The 16,488-nt window shown below is 30.3% G+C and overlaps 1 protein-coding gene across 5 annotated transcripts in view; it reads left to right on the plus strand.

Annotated features, from left to right (window-relative positions):
• Positions 1-2,250: 2,250 nt before the first annotated feature.
• LOC127720200 (E3 ubiquitin-protein ligase Midline-1-like) overlaps positions 2,251-16,488 on the plus strand; it is a 28,100-nt gene continuing 13,862 nt past the window's right edge. Inside the window, exon 1 of one of the 5 annotated variants that reach the window (XM_052226669.1) lies at positions 2,251-2,350. In XM_052226669.1, the coding sequence (XP_052082629.1) occupies positions 2,279-2,350 (72 nt within the window). In that variant the 5' untranslated portion in view covers positions 2,251-2,278. Of the gene's footprint in view, positions 2,351-4,129; positions 4,271-5,233; positions 5,297-7,142; positions 7,280-9,479; positions 9,788-16,488 lie in introns of those variants that run through there. The other 4 variants (XM_052226673.1, XM_052226672.1, XM_052226671.1 and 1 more) reach the window with 4 other exon arrangements.

Here is a 16,488-nt window from a genome sequence, read left to right on the forward strand (position 1 = left end):
AACCTTTTTAATATTCATCATAAAATACACTAGTAGTTGTAATACTTATTAGAAATATTACGGTAATGCACTTCACGATGGAATATAACTATAAGCCAATGTCCTAAGCCAAAATTGAATATTAAGTAGTTCATAAATTGAAAATCAAATCAAAATCCTTGATGGAATGACTTTTCTATAGGTTTCTACCTGTCCTTACTTCAGAGGGAAATTTTCAATATACATTAGGTTTAATAATTTGTTTGAAAGGGATGCTATGATATGGTTGAATGGTTTTACAATAATAAAGGAAAGAAAATTTCATTTCAGGTTTAGAATGCATTTAAGTGGAATGGATTTATCTATCTGGAAAGAAAACATACATTGATTTTTAAATCGGGCTTCTGAAGTTTTGATCCTGTTCAGGTAACGATAACAATAGTCAGAATAATCGACCACGATTTATTACTTATTTAACTTTGAATACATACTGCATTTCCATGTATACTTGCAAAGTTAAAAGAATAATTAATTCCCATGACAAATGGGTATACCTGTATGTTATCTGTAGAAACGTAAGGTTTCCATTCGAGTACTAGAGCATGATTTTATTTTCAACTTTGTCAAAAGATTATACGTGATAAAAACACAATTTATTACTTGACAAATTGAATGCATGGAGACGTTTTCAATTAACGGTAGATATCTTACCGTGATGACATAACTTAAACTGATCCATTTACATATTTATGGAAAAGTGGGAAAAAAATGAGAGATTTATTTCAACAATATTGTAAGGTATTTAATCTATTCAGTTTTCAAATCTTTTGTAGTTTTATAGTTTTTCTTTTAACATGTTTAATTTAATTTAAAAGTTATTGCATATATTTAATTTGGTTCTTTAAAAGTAAATCCTTTTCAGTTAATAAGAATTAAATACTTGGTCTTATATTTGTATATCAAACATGTCAAAGATAGGACCAAGCCTTTATTTGGATTTATTTTTCTACAACTCCTAACTTATAGTACTACGGGTGCATTACTGGTGGGGTAATTTTCTTTAGAGTTGAGGTGAACACACAAATTCAACAAAATACATAGTTCCTGTAATGCAGAATTTTTCAAAACTTCTGAATCAAGTTTCCATGTAAATGCATTTTTGTTATCATGGTTATCTCCTTAATTTGTGTGTGATGTTTAAAACATGTTAAAGCCTGTCAATCAGAAAATTAAAAATTTTGTTGAAAATACTTGAATATTTTTTAACATTTTTTGTAAATAGTCTTTTTAATGTTTTATATTAGTATATATTTGATATGAGAACAAATTTCTGGGTCATCTAGCCAAGACTTAAGATGTGTCATTAGTAAAATATTCCTAGTTGCACAAATGCACAAATTGAAAAATATACAGCATATCGAGACGGCAGGTCAGTGACACAAAAGAATGATTGACATACAAGTGTTTTGTGAAAAATGCATTTGACGCACTTAAATCACTTAATAATTTTTTTTTACACAGTGATCAGCAAAATTTGAAGCCTAATCATTGCAAATTTAAGCTTTTCCTTAACAGTTATACATAGATACTTCATCTGACATGACAGAACATTATATTGAATTTTGAGTACTGTAAACTGGGAAATTTTTGTTCTGTCCTTTTATTTGTAGTTTGCTGAATGATTTCAAATTAGCGCCACTTAACTTCACGATTTCTGGGTCGTAATTGTTTATGTATAGTCCCAAGTCCTATGAATTGAGTTCCCTAGAAATATTTGTGGTTATTTTATCTTTAGCGTATCACTCTTACTGCAAAAATAGCGAGAGAAAAAACTGCAGCAAAAATTTCCCTGTTCACAGTACCAAAAAATGTTTCATACAACTTCTTTTTACTGTAAATTCAAGAGCTGTCCTGTACTTATACAAAGTCATCTGGAGATAAAAATTTATCTCTAAAAAGGTACAGGCAGTCAGTCCTATGCAGTCCTTCTGCTTAAGTTTGGTGAAAAATGGTTTAAAATATTTGACACAGTAAATTTTTTGACAAAATATGGTTGGACGATAGTAAAGATTAATGATAAATCAATTTCTGGACATTAGCTCCTCACTATATGTTAAAAAAGACAAATAGACCAAAAAAACACTAAAAGTTTCAAAAATTGAGGCAGCCTCATTGAATAATTTGTTATTGAATTTTACGAAGTAATTTTGATCCAGAGTGGTGTACCAGGACTTGACAACAAAAAAGGATTTGTTTCTATTTTTATTGTAGGTGGTGCTCCTAGAAACAAGAAACGGTAATGGCCCAGTGTAGCTTTTGGAGTACAGAAAGGCACAAAGACAAGTCCAACCTAAGATCAAGAAAAAACAAGGTACTATCTTTTAAGTTTTTGTCGTAAGCATGAATAGGCTTGTATATTTCATGGGAAATAACAAAGCTCCATTATGTTCCTTAGGACCCATGGAGCCCATTCACTTTCAGACAGAACCCTACTGACACACCATGACCAGAAAACCCTATCATTGGTACCTATAATAACCCTATAAGTTGAGCCCTGTGTCCTGTCAGGGGAGCCTAGAACCACAAAACATTAATCAAAGGAGCCCTGAGCCCAATGATAAAATTAGGTTGGAGCTGGGAGCTCAGATCCTGTGGTATGCCCCAAATTTTATTTGTACATATTCAATTCTGATAACTTAACTAATATATCTTCAGACTTCTAGCAGACATTTTTCTTATTATGTGCTGTTACACCACTTTCCCAGGTTAGAGTCTGAGGGTTTAATCCAGTCAAATCCTGTATGTGCCTGTCCCAAGTCAGGAACCTGCAATTTTATGGTTTTCTGATTGCTTTCTGTTGTATTTGTTTTTAATTAATTGTTTTGTCATAAATAGTGCTGTTGGTTTTCTTGTTTGAATTGTTTCACATTTTATCATGTCATGGTCATGTATATATTTTATAGCTTGCTATGCAGTAGTAGTTTTGCTCATTATTGAAGGCTGTACAGTGACCTATAGTTGGAAACCCTGGTGGATTATATATAAGTTGTCTCATTTGCAATCATACCACATCTACTTATTTTTATATTGAATATAAAATAAAGATATGTTATATATGGTTGCCAATGAGTCATATCCTTCTTATTGACAAAACTGGTACCCATTGCTTCACAAATAGATAATACCAGAATACAGCATGGACCAATGACTTTAAGGCAATCATTATTTGGGCAAAAAGAAAGTTTGTAGATATAAATAGTCTTCTGGACTGTCATAAGTAGGTGGGGAGGAGGCATAATTAACCACTTGCTATGCAACCCATATAAAACTAAAAAGGTGTCTGATTTGAAAATTGTTTTAAATTATTATATATATATACAAATAGCTGCTGATCTTTACAACCATGAGGGTGAACTTTCAGAATTTTTTTTAATTTCTGAGGCTTTCTTCATACAATATCTGATACTTACGCAACCATAAAATTAGAAAAAATCATAAAGCAGTGGTTCAAATTTGCCTCAAAGAACAAAAGGTCTGTTTAGATTTTATACTGAAAAAATCAAAGTTTTTGTTCTAAAACAGACAGGTCCCAGGCTTTAGCAAGAAACCCACTAATTGGAACTTCTGACCTGTTAACAATCCATGTGTCATGATACTGTAAATTCAGAAATTATTGTGAATTTTTGCAGAATGGACAAAACTGCTAGATATAAAGTATTGCAATTTAAGAAACATTTGCATAAATTATGTATTGATCGGATTTCAGAATGGAACTCTTCAGTATTGAGATACTCATCCAGTTGGAATGATTCACATTTATAAAAACCTCACATTTATTTCTGAATTTACAGTATTTCAGCTCTTACTACAATATGAACCTCTTTGAAGATCAAATGATTTCCTGGTGCAATGTAACAACTTTAAACTATTTTATACAAATTACTCAATAAACTATTTGTATGCTTCAATAACGTTCTTATTGATGTTTTAATTGATAGTTTAATTTTTGCTGTGATAGGATTATTAAACCATGCCAAAACATTTAGATTACAACTAAGATTATATGATAAAATTGTCTTTGTGTCAACTATAACAGGTAGGGGTCGTTTATGTATTGGCCTAAACTCATGTTTAAATAGCTTGGTAGTTTTTGGATTCGAATTTTAGTATATATGGATTATTATAAGAAATTGAGAAAAAAATTGTTTATTGGATAATCTTGGATTAACTTGAGACTATTACTGACGTTGAGGTAATTGTATGTGTTATAGTAAACACATAAATTTCTGAGGTAAGCGTTATCTTATATCTTTGTTTTTTTTTTTTTACTTTTAACTTTAAAAATATGATGCTTCTGAACCAGTCTTAAAGTTATAGCAAATTTGTTTTATATTAATTGTCAAATATATTAAATTTCCCATCAGTGTTGACTCAAGAAATTGTGAAAATGATCATACATATGTCCCATCTGAAGTCAAGTGAGATCAGATACTCTTATCAGGCCTGTTTTATGGTTCTCCTTTATGAGGACCTTAACAGTTAAAGATAGACTACTGCATGGTGTTAGAGCAGTTTCATCCGTATTTAAGTCTGTAACTTTTTTGCAATTTTACTGCTAATCAGATGCCATTGTCTTAGTAGACCATAGAGTTTTGACTTCAGGAATGGCCAAATTTGAGAGTGGATGATTGTTATATGCATTCAACCTGCTTATTTTAAGGTTTTATTGTTTTTTTTGTAAAAAAACATTTTTGGATCAATCTTAAAGGGGTTTCAATCAGCCAACTAAAGAACTTGAATGTCAGATAGTTAAAGATTTGTTTTTTTGCTGCTGTGTATATGAGGAAACATGAATAGAGCAAAGTTTCTCTAGGGAATAAAAGTGGCATAAGTGGCACCATTTGTTTTGTTATATTTTTTTGTGGAAGAGGTGGCCACAGTAAGGGAGGGTAAAAATTCTTACCAACTGAGATGGATTAAATTAAGAGTAAATTGTTTCACACTGTGAACATGCATATTAAAACATTGAATTTCCTGTGTTTGAAATAAAATGGACTGCATGTTTTCTGAATTTTTTGATGACTTCCTAAAAATGTTATATATAGAAAAATAAAAGGACCTTTAAAACCTTGATTAGAAGACTACTGCCAAAAATATTATGTTAAATATTTAACCAAGCATATAAAACAAATCATATCATAACATTGCATATAATATAATACATTATAATATTGCCAAGTTTTATGTTGTCAACTTGACACGATCAGTACATATTGTTTTATGATATCGAGTGGTTTAATTACACAATACTAGCTGCGTAAGTGTACTGTATAATATTTTAGCATTTGATTGATAAAAGTAAATATTTAAATTGTACTTGAATATTTGTTTAAAATCAAAAGATTTTAATATTGTTTTTAAGAAATTCAAACCATTTTAGAGAAAGTTTTGAATATTTGTTTATTTTACATATATATAAAGGTTGCATTGTGTAAGTTCATAGTAACTTTAGAAAACCCAGATTGCAGTTTGATTAATATGAAACTATATTTAAAAGAAGACTTTATATAGTTCAATTATGTATAGATCGCACGAATATGATAGAAAGGGAACAGTAATTTTTTTATTATAGCTGAATAAATTTGTTGTGTATTGAATTTTGTTAAAGAGAATTTAATATCTTGATATGCATTGTTAACAGGATGAAATGAAAACTTGAATGGAATGCAAAATTTAAAGTTATTGATAAAAAAGAACCGTTAACTCAAAGTAACAATAGAACCTGGTAGTTTTATTGTTAAAGATTATAATAGCTCACAAGAAAAGCTTTGCTTACATTTAAAATGTCTTTGTTTTCATTTTGAATGACAAGGGGGTATTTAAAGGGTGCATATATATGACAACTAAATTTTTTGTAGTCGAAATGATTTGCTAGTTTTAAATTAGCACTGTATGTTTTATAAAAATCTTGTTTTTAGTAAATAATGAAATTAAGTGGTTTCTAGATTAAGTAGTACTAGTTAAATGAACAACTTTGTATTCTGTCTGAAAAATTATAAGTACATTAACAGCAGACTTAATTATGATTGTGGACGCAACCCAGTGCCACAATATGAATGTGCCTGTCCCATGTCAGAAGCCTGTAATTCAGTGGTTGTCAAAGGTTGCTGTCTATCATATTTGTTTTTAAGCCTCCGCCGTAGTTGACAGGGGCATTAAGTGTTACCCTTGACTGTCTGTCTTTCCATCTTTCCATCCTTCCTTCCGTCCGTTCCATTCTTGTTTGTTTGAAGCTATATTAGAGGGGGCATTCTTGTCCTCAGACACATTTTTTTTTTTATTTGTTATATAATGTTGATTGTTTTATCATAAATTAGGATATTGGTTTTCTCCTTTAAATTGTTTTACATTTGTACTTTCGGGATCTTTAATAGCTTATTTGATGGTTTGGGTTTTGTTCATTGTTGAAGGCAGTATGGTGACCTATAGTTGCTTATTCTCCTCATGAGTTCTCTAGTCCATTGTTGTCTCATTGGCAGTCAAAAAACATCTCCTTATTTTTATATTGATGAATTTAGGATGTAGAATATAAGTGACCAATAAATCACAATAGTGCAAAATGGTTTATAGGACATTCAGTCCAATGAATAATTAGTTTTTAATGGTCAAAACAAGTCAGATTTTATTGGTGGAGGAAGCCTGAGTGCAGGGTTCAAACTTGCAACCTTAAAGTGTTGACATTAGCTTATAGTGATATAGTAGATGGACTGCTTAGGTCACTCAGCCACCAAGGCCCCTCAAGAAATATCTATATATATATTTCATATTTTCTTTACTGATACATGTATATTACAATATTTTGTCCAAGTTTCATCACTGATTAAGAACTCAATTTTAACTTTAAATTGAATGTCTTCAAGAGAACCTTCGAACGATCAGTAAATATCTAGATTTTTATTCCTAAAAAAATGGAGCATTTAATATACTACATGTTGTATGTAAGAACTTCATTCATTACAAATTATTTACCTAGATTGAGCCCCGTATTGTAAGAACAAGAGATATGTATTGATTGACGTTATGCACATTAAACACTTATTGAATGAATATATTTAAACTTATTAAATATACAAATTACTTTTAATACAATTCTATAATAGAAAGTGAAGTTAAAACATTTCAGTGAATATGACCTGGCTAATCTAAATCATATCTGAATTTCTAAGTTTATCTACATGGGACTAACGTTAAATGGTTTCTAGGGTGAAAGTTTAACACAAAGATGCTGTTTGAATACCAGGTAACTATTTGTTTGTCTCTGTTTCCTTTGATTTTAGAAATTGTGTTGCAATATTTATTTATTTTCGAAAAAATTAAAAATGAAGTTGGCTTTGTTTCATTGTGCAGTTAATATCTCTAAATGAAAAAATAATCTTTAGATATTCTTTAAATTGAATGTCTTCAAGAGAACAGAACATGGATATTTTGAGCCAGAAACTGCAGTTATCGCCCTTGGTTTAGATTGTTTGCAAGCAATGTTTCTGGATTATTTACATATTATTAATGAATATGAAAACATCTTTTTTATTTTATGCTGGCAAAGATTTGCAACTATAGAAAATGCAAACAAGAAAATCTTAATTTTGTCAGAATTTTGTAGAAATGAGAGAATATTAGATGTTTTGAATGCTGGGACCCTTCCTATGATAGCATTTATAATTAATGTGGTTTCTAGTCTGTGCATGTATCTTTCCATCCATCCATCTCGCATCAGATTTAAGGGGGTACCCAACACTTTAAAATAGATTTGGCACGTTTAATTTTCATAAAATTTGGACAAAATATTTACTTTGACCTGTTGTCACAAAAATATAAAAATTTCAAGAAAATTGAACCACCTACTTTATCGGAAAAATTTCATTGGATATATAGCAGTTTGACAAACACTAATTTTGATCATTGAGAAGCTCCATATTTCCTTAACAATAGAACGTGATTAAAACGTTCAGCTGATTTTTACAGAGTTATCTCCCTGTAGTGTTGTGTACCACCTTAAGTTTGGGTTTAAGGTAGTTTAATATGAAGTTCACATCAACTTGAAACTTGGTACACATGTTCATTATATGACAAATTTGAGTTTTGATCCAGATCACACGGTTCACTTAACATGGAAATGTGATATTGGGAGCAGGGCAATTGTGTTCTTTGGACACCTGTTCATGTTTATGATTTCCTATTTACATACATGTCTTAGTCTGACATATTTGTACTCTTTCAAAAGGTTCATAAAAAATAAATGTTAGACTTAGTATTTGCCTGTTTTTAAAACCCTTAATCAATGTCAGAAAGATCTTACATTTCACTTGGGAAATATAAAAATGTCAGTAACCCCAGATATTCAGACACATTTAGTATTGAAATAAGAATTTTTAAGTTACAATAGTTTCAACTCATGCAGGTCACAGGACTTGAACCAGTTTTTTTTAGTTATGCCCTTGCGTAGAGGAGGGGGAATTAAGTTTTACCCTTGTCCGTCTGTATGTCCGTCTGTCCGTACATCCCAAAGTTGGTTTCCGTTCTCTAACTTTAGTTTGCCTCTGCAAAATATTATGAAACTTATACACAATACTTATTACCACAAAACACAGATCAAGTTTGAATTTTGGTGGTGTCACTTTAAGAGTTCCAGAGTTATGTCCGTTTACAAATGGAAAAATTGCTGAATTTTTTGGTTTCCGTTCTAGTACTTACGTTTATAGCCAAATGTTATGAAACTTATACACAATGCTTATTACCACAAAATACAGATCAAGTTTGAATTTTGGTGACATCACTTTAACTGTTCTATAGTTATGCCCCTTTACAAATGGAAAAATTGTTGAATTTTTTCGTTTCCGTTCTCTAACTTAAATTTGCCTCAACCAAATGTTATGAAACTTATACACAATACTTTTTACCACAAAACTCAGATCAAGTACAAGTAGCGTCACTTTTACCATTCTTCAGTTATGTCCCTTTAAACTTTATATGATATGCAAGCGGGGACATCATCTGTGTCCCATGGACACATTTCCCATTTATTTTTTTTGTCCCGCCCTCCCCACCACCACCACCACCTCCACCACCACCACCACATTGAATATCTACAATTTTATATTAATTTTATTCAAAGGAGAAAACTTGACATGCCCTTGTATACATGTAATATCTTAAAAATCATCAGTCAGAATGATTTCCCACAGTTATAACAAATTCATTAAACTTTTATCACTTGTCGAATCATGCACCAATTGTAATTTATCAATAGATCTGAGTTAAATGCAGTCACATTTCCATTTTATTTTATTTTTACAAAGTCAAACAATTTACTTTTTCACTTTTTATTGAACAAACATTGTGACTAATAATCGTAAGATAAACCCTTATTATTCCGCCAATTGAACATTACCTACCTCTGTTTGAAAAAGTAATTTGTTCTGTATATTGGGTTATCGGGCTACATCATATGGCAAGAGATTAAGGCACCCGTAATATAAACCACATCAGATTCAGGAAAGTATTGTTCAACTTACTGCCTTATCAGGCTACATCATATGGAGAGAGATTAAGGCACCCGTAATAAACCACTTCAGATCTATTATAATACATACAGATATGAAAGTTTAATTTAAAATTTACGGTATAAGATATGGCAGCTCTCAATGAATGGAGAAACAAATAAGACTGATATGTGAACAATCCAAGTTATTCTATTTAAACGTAGGCACTGATTAGGACTATGATTCTTTAGTATACATTTGACTGAAAGGTAGGTAGGTTAAAATTTACTTATATTTTATCTACTGTTAGAAAAAAGTTGAAAAATCGAAGTTAAACATACAGATGGGTTTTTTTCTATGATATTACTTATATTAAAATTTATGAAAATGATAATTTATGATATACTTTGTTTTTTTTTTATTGATGAAAAGCAAGGTCAGACAACACTGGTCAAGTATGAGTTTCTGACCTTATTGATTTTCTAATTGACCCAGTAGAAATATACCTAAAAAAGTCAAATGGATCTTAGGGAGCAACCATTTAACTTCAAGGGGGGCGTATGGTTTAACATTTTTATTTTAGTTTTTCGATGCTATCAATCAAATTATTTTCTACAACTATAAGGTATGGGGAAAATCTGGTTTCAGAATAATTTTTTTTGTCATTTGCTTGACCACAATATTTTTTTCATCAAATTGGGGATCAGAATGTTTTTTTAGGAAAAAACCATACCCCCCTTGAAGTTAAATGGTCGTTCCCTTTCATTTCAGTAGGAAATATAATATAAAATGGCCCTTCATAGTTGTATCTTTTAGATGCATATCCTTGGTTCTGTCATGCAAAATTGCTGACTTAACTAAGCACACACAATTTTTATTTGAAGCATACTTGTCTGGTAAATTACACAATGCATGGTGCCTACCAATTGTATGCATACAATTTTTTATTCCTTTAAAAAATGTTAAGTCCTTATATAAACCCATTATAGGCTTAAGGGCAAAGACATTGTATATTTTGAAGAATCCATGTTATATCTTTTGTAAATATTGATTCATCATAAGAGTTTAAACACTTAATATGTCCAGAATGATGCTTAAGAAAGGATTACTGTTAGATTCATTGTTCATGCTCAGTTTTATGTATACCAGTGGCATATGACATCTTTTATGCTTAAACTGATGAATTATACATGTTGCCTTTAACAATTTATCATTATTTATTGGTGTCTTTAAACTCTTAGCATGGTTAAAGTGAGGCATGAGTATCCATTACATGTAGGCCACATAAAGTCATAGATTCGTGTATTATAACGTACCATCAGACTGCAGTGGTTATCTTATGTCATGTTTTTTTTTTTAATTTGCATTATTTAGGCAGATCTTGCATCATGTTCGTAACTTCTTTATTATCATTTCATGTCCTTATTTGGACTCATGGTGATTTGGAGCTTGATATATTGTGTAGGTGCCTGTCTATTGGTAAAGACTGTGTCAATGACCTCCAGAAGTCTTTTGGTCACATGTGTTATTGGGTTAATGTCTCATTGATGTATAAACCCAACATTTCCTTATAATTATATTCAAATATGCATATTGTGGCACTTGTGCAACTAAGTATACACTAAAAGTCTTTTCTTTTGTGCTAATTTATCTTTCTTTCTAGGAAGAAATAAGACAAAAAATGGTTGAATTATGTTGATGTGCATTCACTCATCGTTATTTTCATGATTTCATTTCAGGGTATCCCCAAAGTCTTCATAGCCTATAGAAAATTGTCATTTTGTTAAGCATTTAAATTCATCGCAAAACCCATGAAAATTGATATCATGAATATTAATATTAATGAATCACAGTACCAATCGCACATAAGTTTACCCTGTAACTTGATAAATATATGAATTTAACAAAGCTGGTGGGTATATATTAATGAGACATCAACCAATCAACACAAAATCAAAAGATATCTCGAGGTTAACTGTTCATACAGCTTTAAACAATTAGATTATGTGCCTCTATTCTAAAATTCTAAATTGCCAAGAGACGTAATTATATGTGAGAAGAGATTAAGCAAAATGCATGCATGAATATAATTTTGTTATAAATACAAGTGGATTAATTGACAGCCTGAGTATACTTAGTCTAAAATTATCATTTATAAATCTATTCAAAAATTCATACAGGTTTATTTTAACAGAAGTCATTCATCTTTAACATATGTTTAAACCAAATTTCTTACAAGTGGCTGATTTAATTCAGAATATTTTTTTTAAAGAAAATTGCAAGTTGTTAAAATCAAAATTTTTATCAAATTACACATTTATTTCTAGCAGCAAAAAAGCACTTACAATTCAATATCTTAATTCTTGGCTCAAAGACATTGTCAGTTCAGTTCCTCAAGAAATTGATCTAATAACAATCTTTAAGAAAAAAATCTGATTTAAATGGATTCATGTACCAAATATTTTTACCAATGAATATAAGAGGTACAGTAAATTCAAACAAACATAATTTTAGTGATGATAAATGGTAGCATAAGTGTCATTCAATTTTATATCCTAGTTGACCCCCAAGTTCACACAAAACTTAAAATAGTCCTGAGGCAAGCCCAAACCAGATTTAGGTATATGACTCTTAATCTACCTTAACATATTGTTAAAGCTTTAAGTCTGCCCTCTTCTCTTTTACATCATCTCAAATTGTTGACTTTAAATTTAGTGACTTGGTAACAATAATATTTTTATATCCTATCAAGTTTTCTTTTCATATAGACACAGACTGATCTTTATAGCTATTATAGCCGTAAAATGTTGACGAAACCTCTTACTGATAGAATACCTTTATTTGTATACAATATATCTAATCCTTTAAGTGTCTGTGATCATCTCTTAGGACTTTTACTTGTTAAACTTTAAAAGAAACAATTATAATGGTACTTAATTTTATGACAACAATGAAATAAATTTTAACTGAAGTTTGGGATACATTTTACAATATATGACTATGAGGGCAAGATGACTTTTCAAATTCAAATTAACATTTTGTGTATAAATGCTTTGATGTGCATTGATAAAATCAAGTCAAATATGGATCTGCTTTTGGTTGTTAAGGTTTTATATAACTGTGCAAAAAATGGCATGTGAACTAGGGGATGGCCGTTAGAGTTATTGTATAAAATAAATCTGTATCAGAACCTGAGTTGCACTGGACTTTAAACAAGCAACAATCATTTAATCCACGAATCATTTTTAGTATCTGATTATTCCTTTCTGGTTGATATGACCACAGAATTTACTACTTATATTTTTGTTGTAAGAATTAAGGAGAGGGCCCATCATCACAGTATAGAAATTTTTTTACTTTCTTTTTTTCGCGCATGTATTGAACATTTCGTACAATGTTATAGAAGTCATTGAGATTTCAGATTCATTGATTTTTTATGTTTAAACATAGAATAGGCTGGTAGCATCATTATTAAATAATCAATATAAACATCATTTTCTATGATTAAAGTCACTTGAAAATTAAAATGTAGTCTGATCAGGTGAAATGGATAATTACCTTATACTCTCTAATAAACAGAAAAATGATAAGAATGAGTTGGAAATGTAATAATTTCTGAGGCCATCCACATTTTGGCATTTTGTTTGTAACGAAACGATTTCAGAATATCATGACAGCTTTGCATATCAAAACACTAATGAAATTTGTTATTATATAATTTTACTGCTTTTTTTAAATTATGTATAACTGTTAAGTTATTTCCCTTACCAGGTAGGCCAAAAAATATATTTGTTTCCTGCCTCCCTACTGATTCTATAAATTTGTCATGCCTTTAAACCTCCTTATTATTATATTTTATGGATATTTTGGTTAAGCACCATCAAAAGTTCTGAAATGTTTGGTTAAGCACTGTTGAAGTCCAGATCATTTTCCTATAAAGTCTATGTGGAACTTTTGGTCCTCAATGCTCTTCAACTTTGTACTTGTTTTGGCTTTCGTACTTTTTTTATCTGAACGTCACTGGTGAGTCTTGTGTGGACAAAACGCGTGTCTTGCGTATTAAATTTAAAACCTGGTACCTTTTGTTAGCTATTATTCGTATGTTTCTCTGTCCTATATGTTCTCCCATTTATTTGTATTGTAGTCCTGTCATGTAATGTTGTCATTTTAATGTTATATTTAACATTGCCATAAAAGCGGGAGGTTTGGCAGCCACAAAACCAGGTTCAACCCACCACTTTTTTCTTAAAATATCCTGTACCATAGTCAGGAAAATGGCCATTGTTATATTATAGTTCTTTTCTGTGTGTGTTACATTTTAATGTTGTGTTTCTGTTGTGTCGTAGTTCTCCTCTTACATTTGATGTGTTTCCCTCAGTTTTAGTTTGTAACCCGGATTTGTTTTTTTCTCAATCAATTTATGAATTTCGAACAGCGGTATTGTGACTACTGTTGCCTTTATTTAAACATTCTAACAAAAATAAAATCATTATACCAAACTATAACCTTTTTTTTCTGTCTGGAGGCTGAAAATTGAAAGGGGCCTTAAAAGGACTAAAAAGTGCACAAATTAAATGCTAAACTTTTACTTCACAAGATAACTAAAAAAATTATTTCAAATCATATCAGATAAAAAGTTTTCTATCAAATCAGTATCGATCATCATGATCAAGAAGAAAATAAGTTTTAGAAACAAAATGTTGACTTAACTGTCAAAGTGATCTATTAAAGTTGCTGTTTATTACATTAAATTTGGTACCAGATCAAAAATCTTTATATTGCTTTTAAATTTCACTAAAGGTATAGATTTGATTTGAGGTTTTGTTATGAATTTGTATACAATTTTAAATGGTTTGTTTATTCCTATAGCTGCAAATGAATTGAATTTTGAGCGTATATTTATTTAATTTAAAATATGATATAAATTTTTTAACATCTTATGATTTCTTTTTACTTTCTGAATGGTATTTTAATGAAATTTACCTCCGAAGTATGAAATTGAATAATAAATTTCATGTATGATTACGCTGCTTTATACCTTTATTATAAATGCACCTGAATATGTTAGTAGCAAACTGTCAAGATTTTAACAGTTGACTGTTGAATTAAATTTTGTGGCAGTTTTAAAAAAGTGAAAGGGGCATACTGATTCCTATTGTTAGCTTAATCAGACATATTTCAGAGGAAAAATAGGAAAATCAAAGCTTTAGAATTGTGAGGTATGTTGAAAATTTTTGTTTATACATATAAAAGATAAGGGTATATGTGGTATAATTGACAATATTATTGAGACAACTATGCAACAGTGACAGATTGACATGAATTAAAGTAACTAGAGGTCACCATACAGCCTTCAACAACGATCAAAATCCCATATCCTACATAGTCAGCTATAAAGGCCCCAGCATAAAAAATTGTGAAACAATTCAATGAAAAAATACAATAGCTGATTTACCTCTTGAAAAAAAAAGAAAAAACAAATATAACAGACTAGCAACCAATGTAAACCACTCTGAATTACAGGCTCTGGATTTGGAGTTTGTTTGCATGTTGGGATACATTGCAATCCTAATTGCCTGATAAAGATAGCATGCAGCAAATTGAAATAATGAATTTATTTTTTTTTCTTATAATATCATTTCAGCATTTATACCAGTTATAAAATCTATAGCATTTTTAACTTTTTAATGTAAATTATCAGGAGACATTAATAAACAAATAAATAGATTATAAGAACTTAAGGGTTTTAGTCAAAATCTATTATAATGTTAACAGCGCGTGGAGCTGGATCTGCTTACCCTTCTGGAGCAATTCCCCCCTGTTTTTGGTTACGTTTTTGTTGATCAGTAATTATAGTTTTCCGTGTTGTGTTTTGTATACTGTTTGTCTTTTGGTAGTTTTTTCGTCTTTTGCCATGACATTGTCAATTTGTTTTCGACTTTGAACATCTCTTTGGTATCTTTCACCTCTCTTTTAGAAATCTTTCAGAATTAGAAAGTAGTATTATTTTTAGACAAGGAATTGCATGGTGTTTATAGAAAAACATTTACAGTATGACATCAGTTTTCCCTCTAGAAAACCTTATTGATTAGAATTTGTCAATGGGTTGTCTAGATATTTTTTGTGTCCTTGGGTTGCTGTCTCATTGAAAAATACCCAACATCTCTTTTGAATGATAAAATATTCTGCAAAGTCATCTAAATTTAAGGTCTTTATACTTTTTGTCAAGGAAATTGGTTATTTAAAACTATTGATTTTCATTAAACACTGAAACATAAAAATTGATATTTCCTCATTCTGGACATTGTTTACTGCTGTCTCTGTACATACAAACTATTTGTGTATTTAATTTTTAGTTTCCTTTATGTATTGATTATAAGAAAAGTAAAAGGATTATAATACAAGCAGACATATATGTCAAATTTCCACTGTGAAATGGTGTTAACTTTAATCTTAAGCTGATTAAACTGGATTATGGTAAAACTGTGTATTGCCAGAATTTATCCATTGGAAGACTTTCAAAATGAAAGCTGTTCCATATGGTAATGGGAAGATTTTATTAGCAATTTAAACTTTGGTGGTTTTTTGAAGAAACATTTTCATTGATAATGGATGATTCTGTTGATTTAACATGGTATATGGTATGTGATTTCAGTTTCAGTTTATATGATAATTTTTAATATGTCAAAATGACTGACAATGTATACCTGACTTATTTTCTGCATCAAAATTAGTTTGCCAGGTATAATGAAAACTTTTAAGTCCTAGAAAGCATAAGATAGGTATTTTTAGGTTAAAGCAGTGTATACACATTTAAAATTTTTTTTTTTTTCAAATACAAATTAATGTCTCTTGCAATTATGACTTGTTTACATCATAATAGAATGCTTGCCTATTACCTCAGGCTTAACCTCAACACACCCCCCCCCCCCCCCCAAACCACCACCTCAAGGGTGACTGGGGAATAGAA

Source organism: Mytilus californianus, unplaced genomic scaffold (genome assembly GCF_021869535.1).
Source record: "Mytilus californianus isolate M0D057914Y unplaced genomic scaffold, xbMytCali1.0.p SCAF_11, whole genome shotgun sequence".
Taxonomy (NCBI): Eukaryota; Metazoa; Mollusca; class Bivalvia; order Mytilida; family Mytilidae; genus Mytilus; species Mytilus californianus.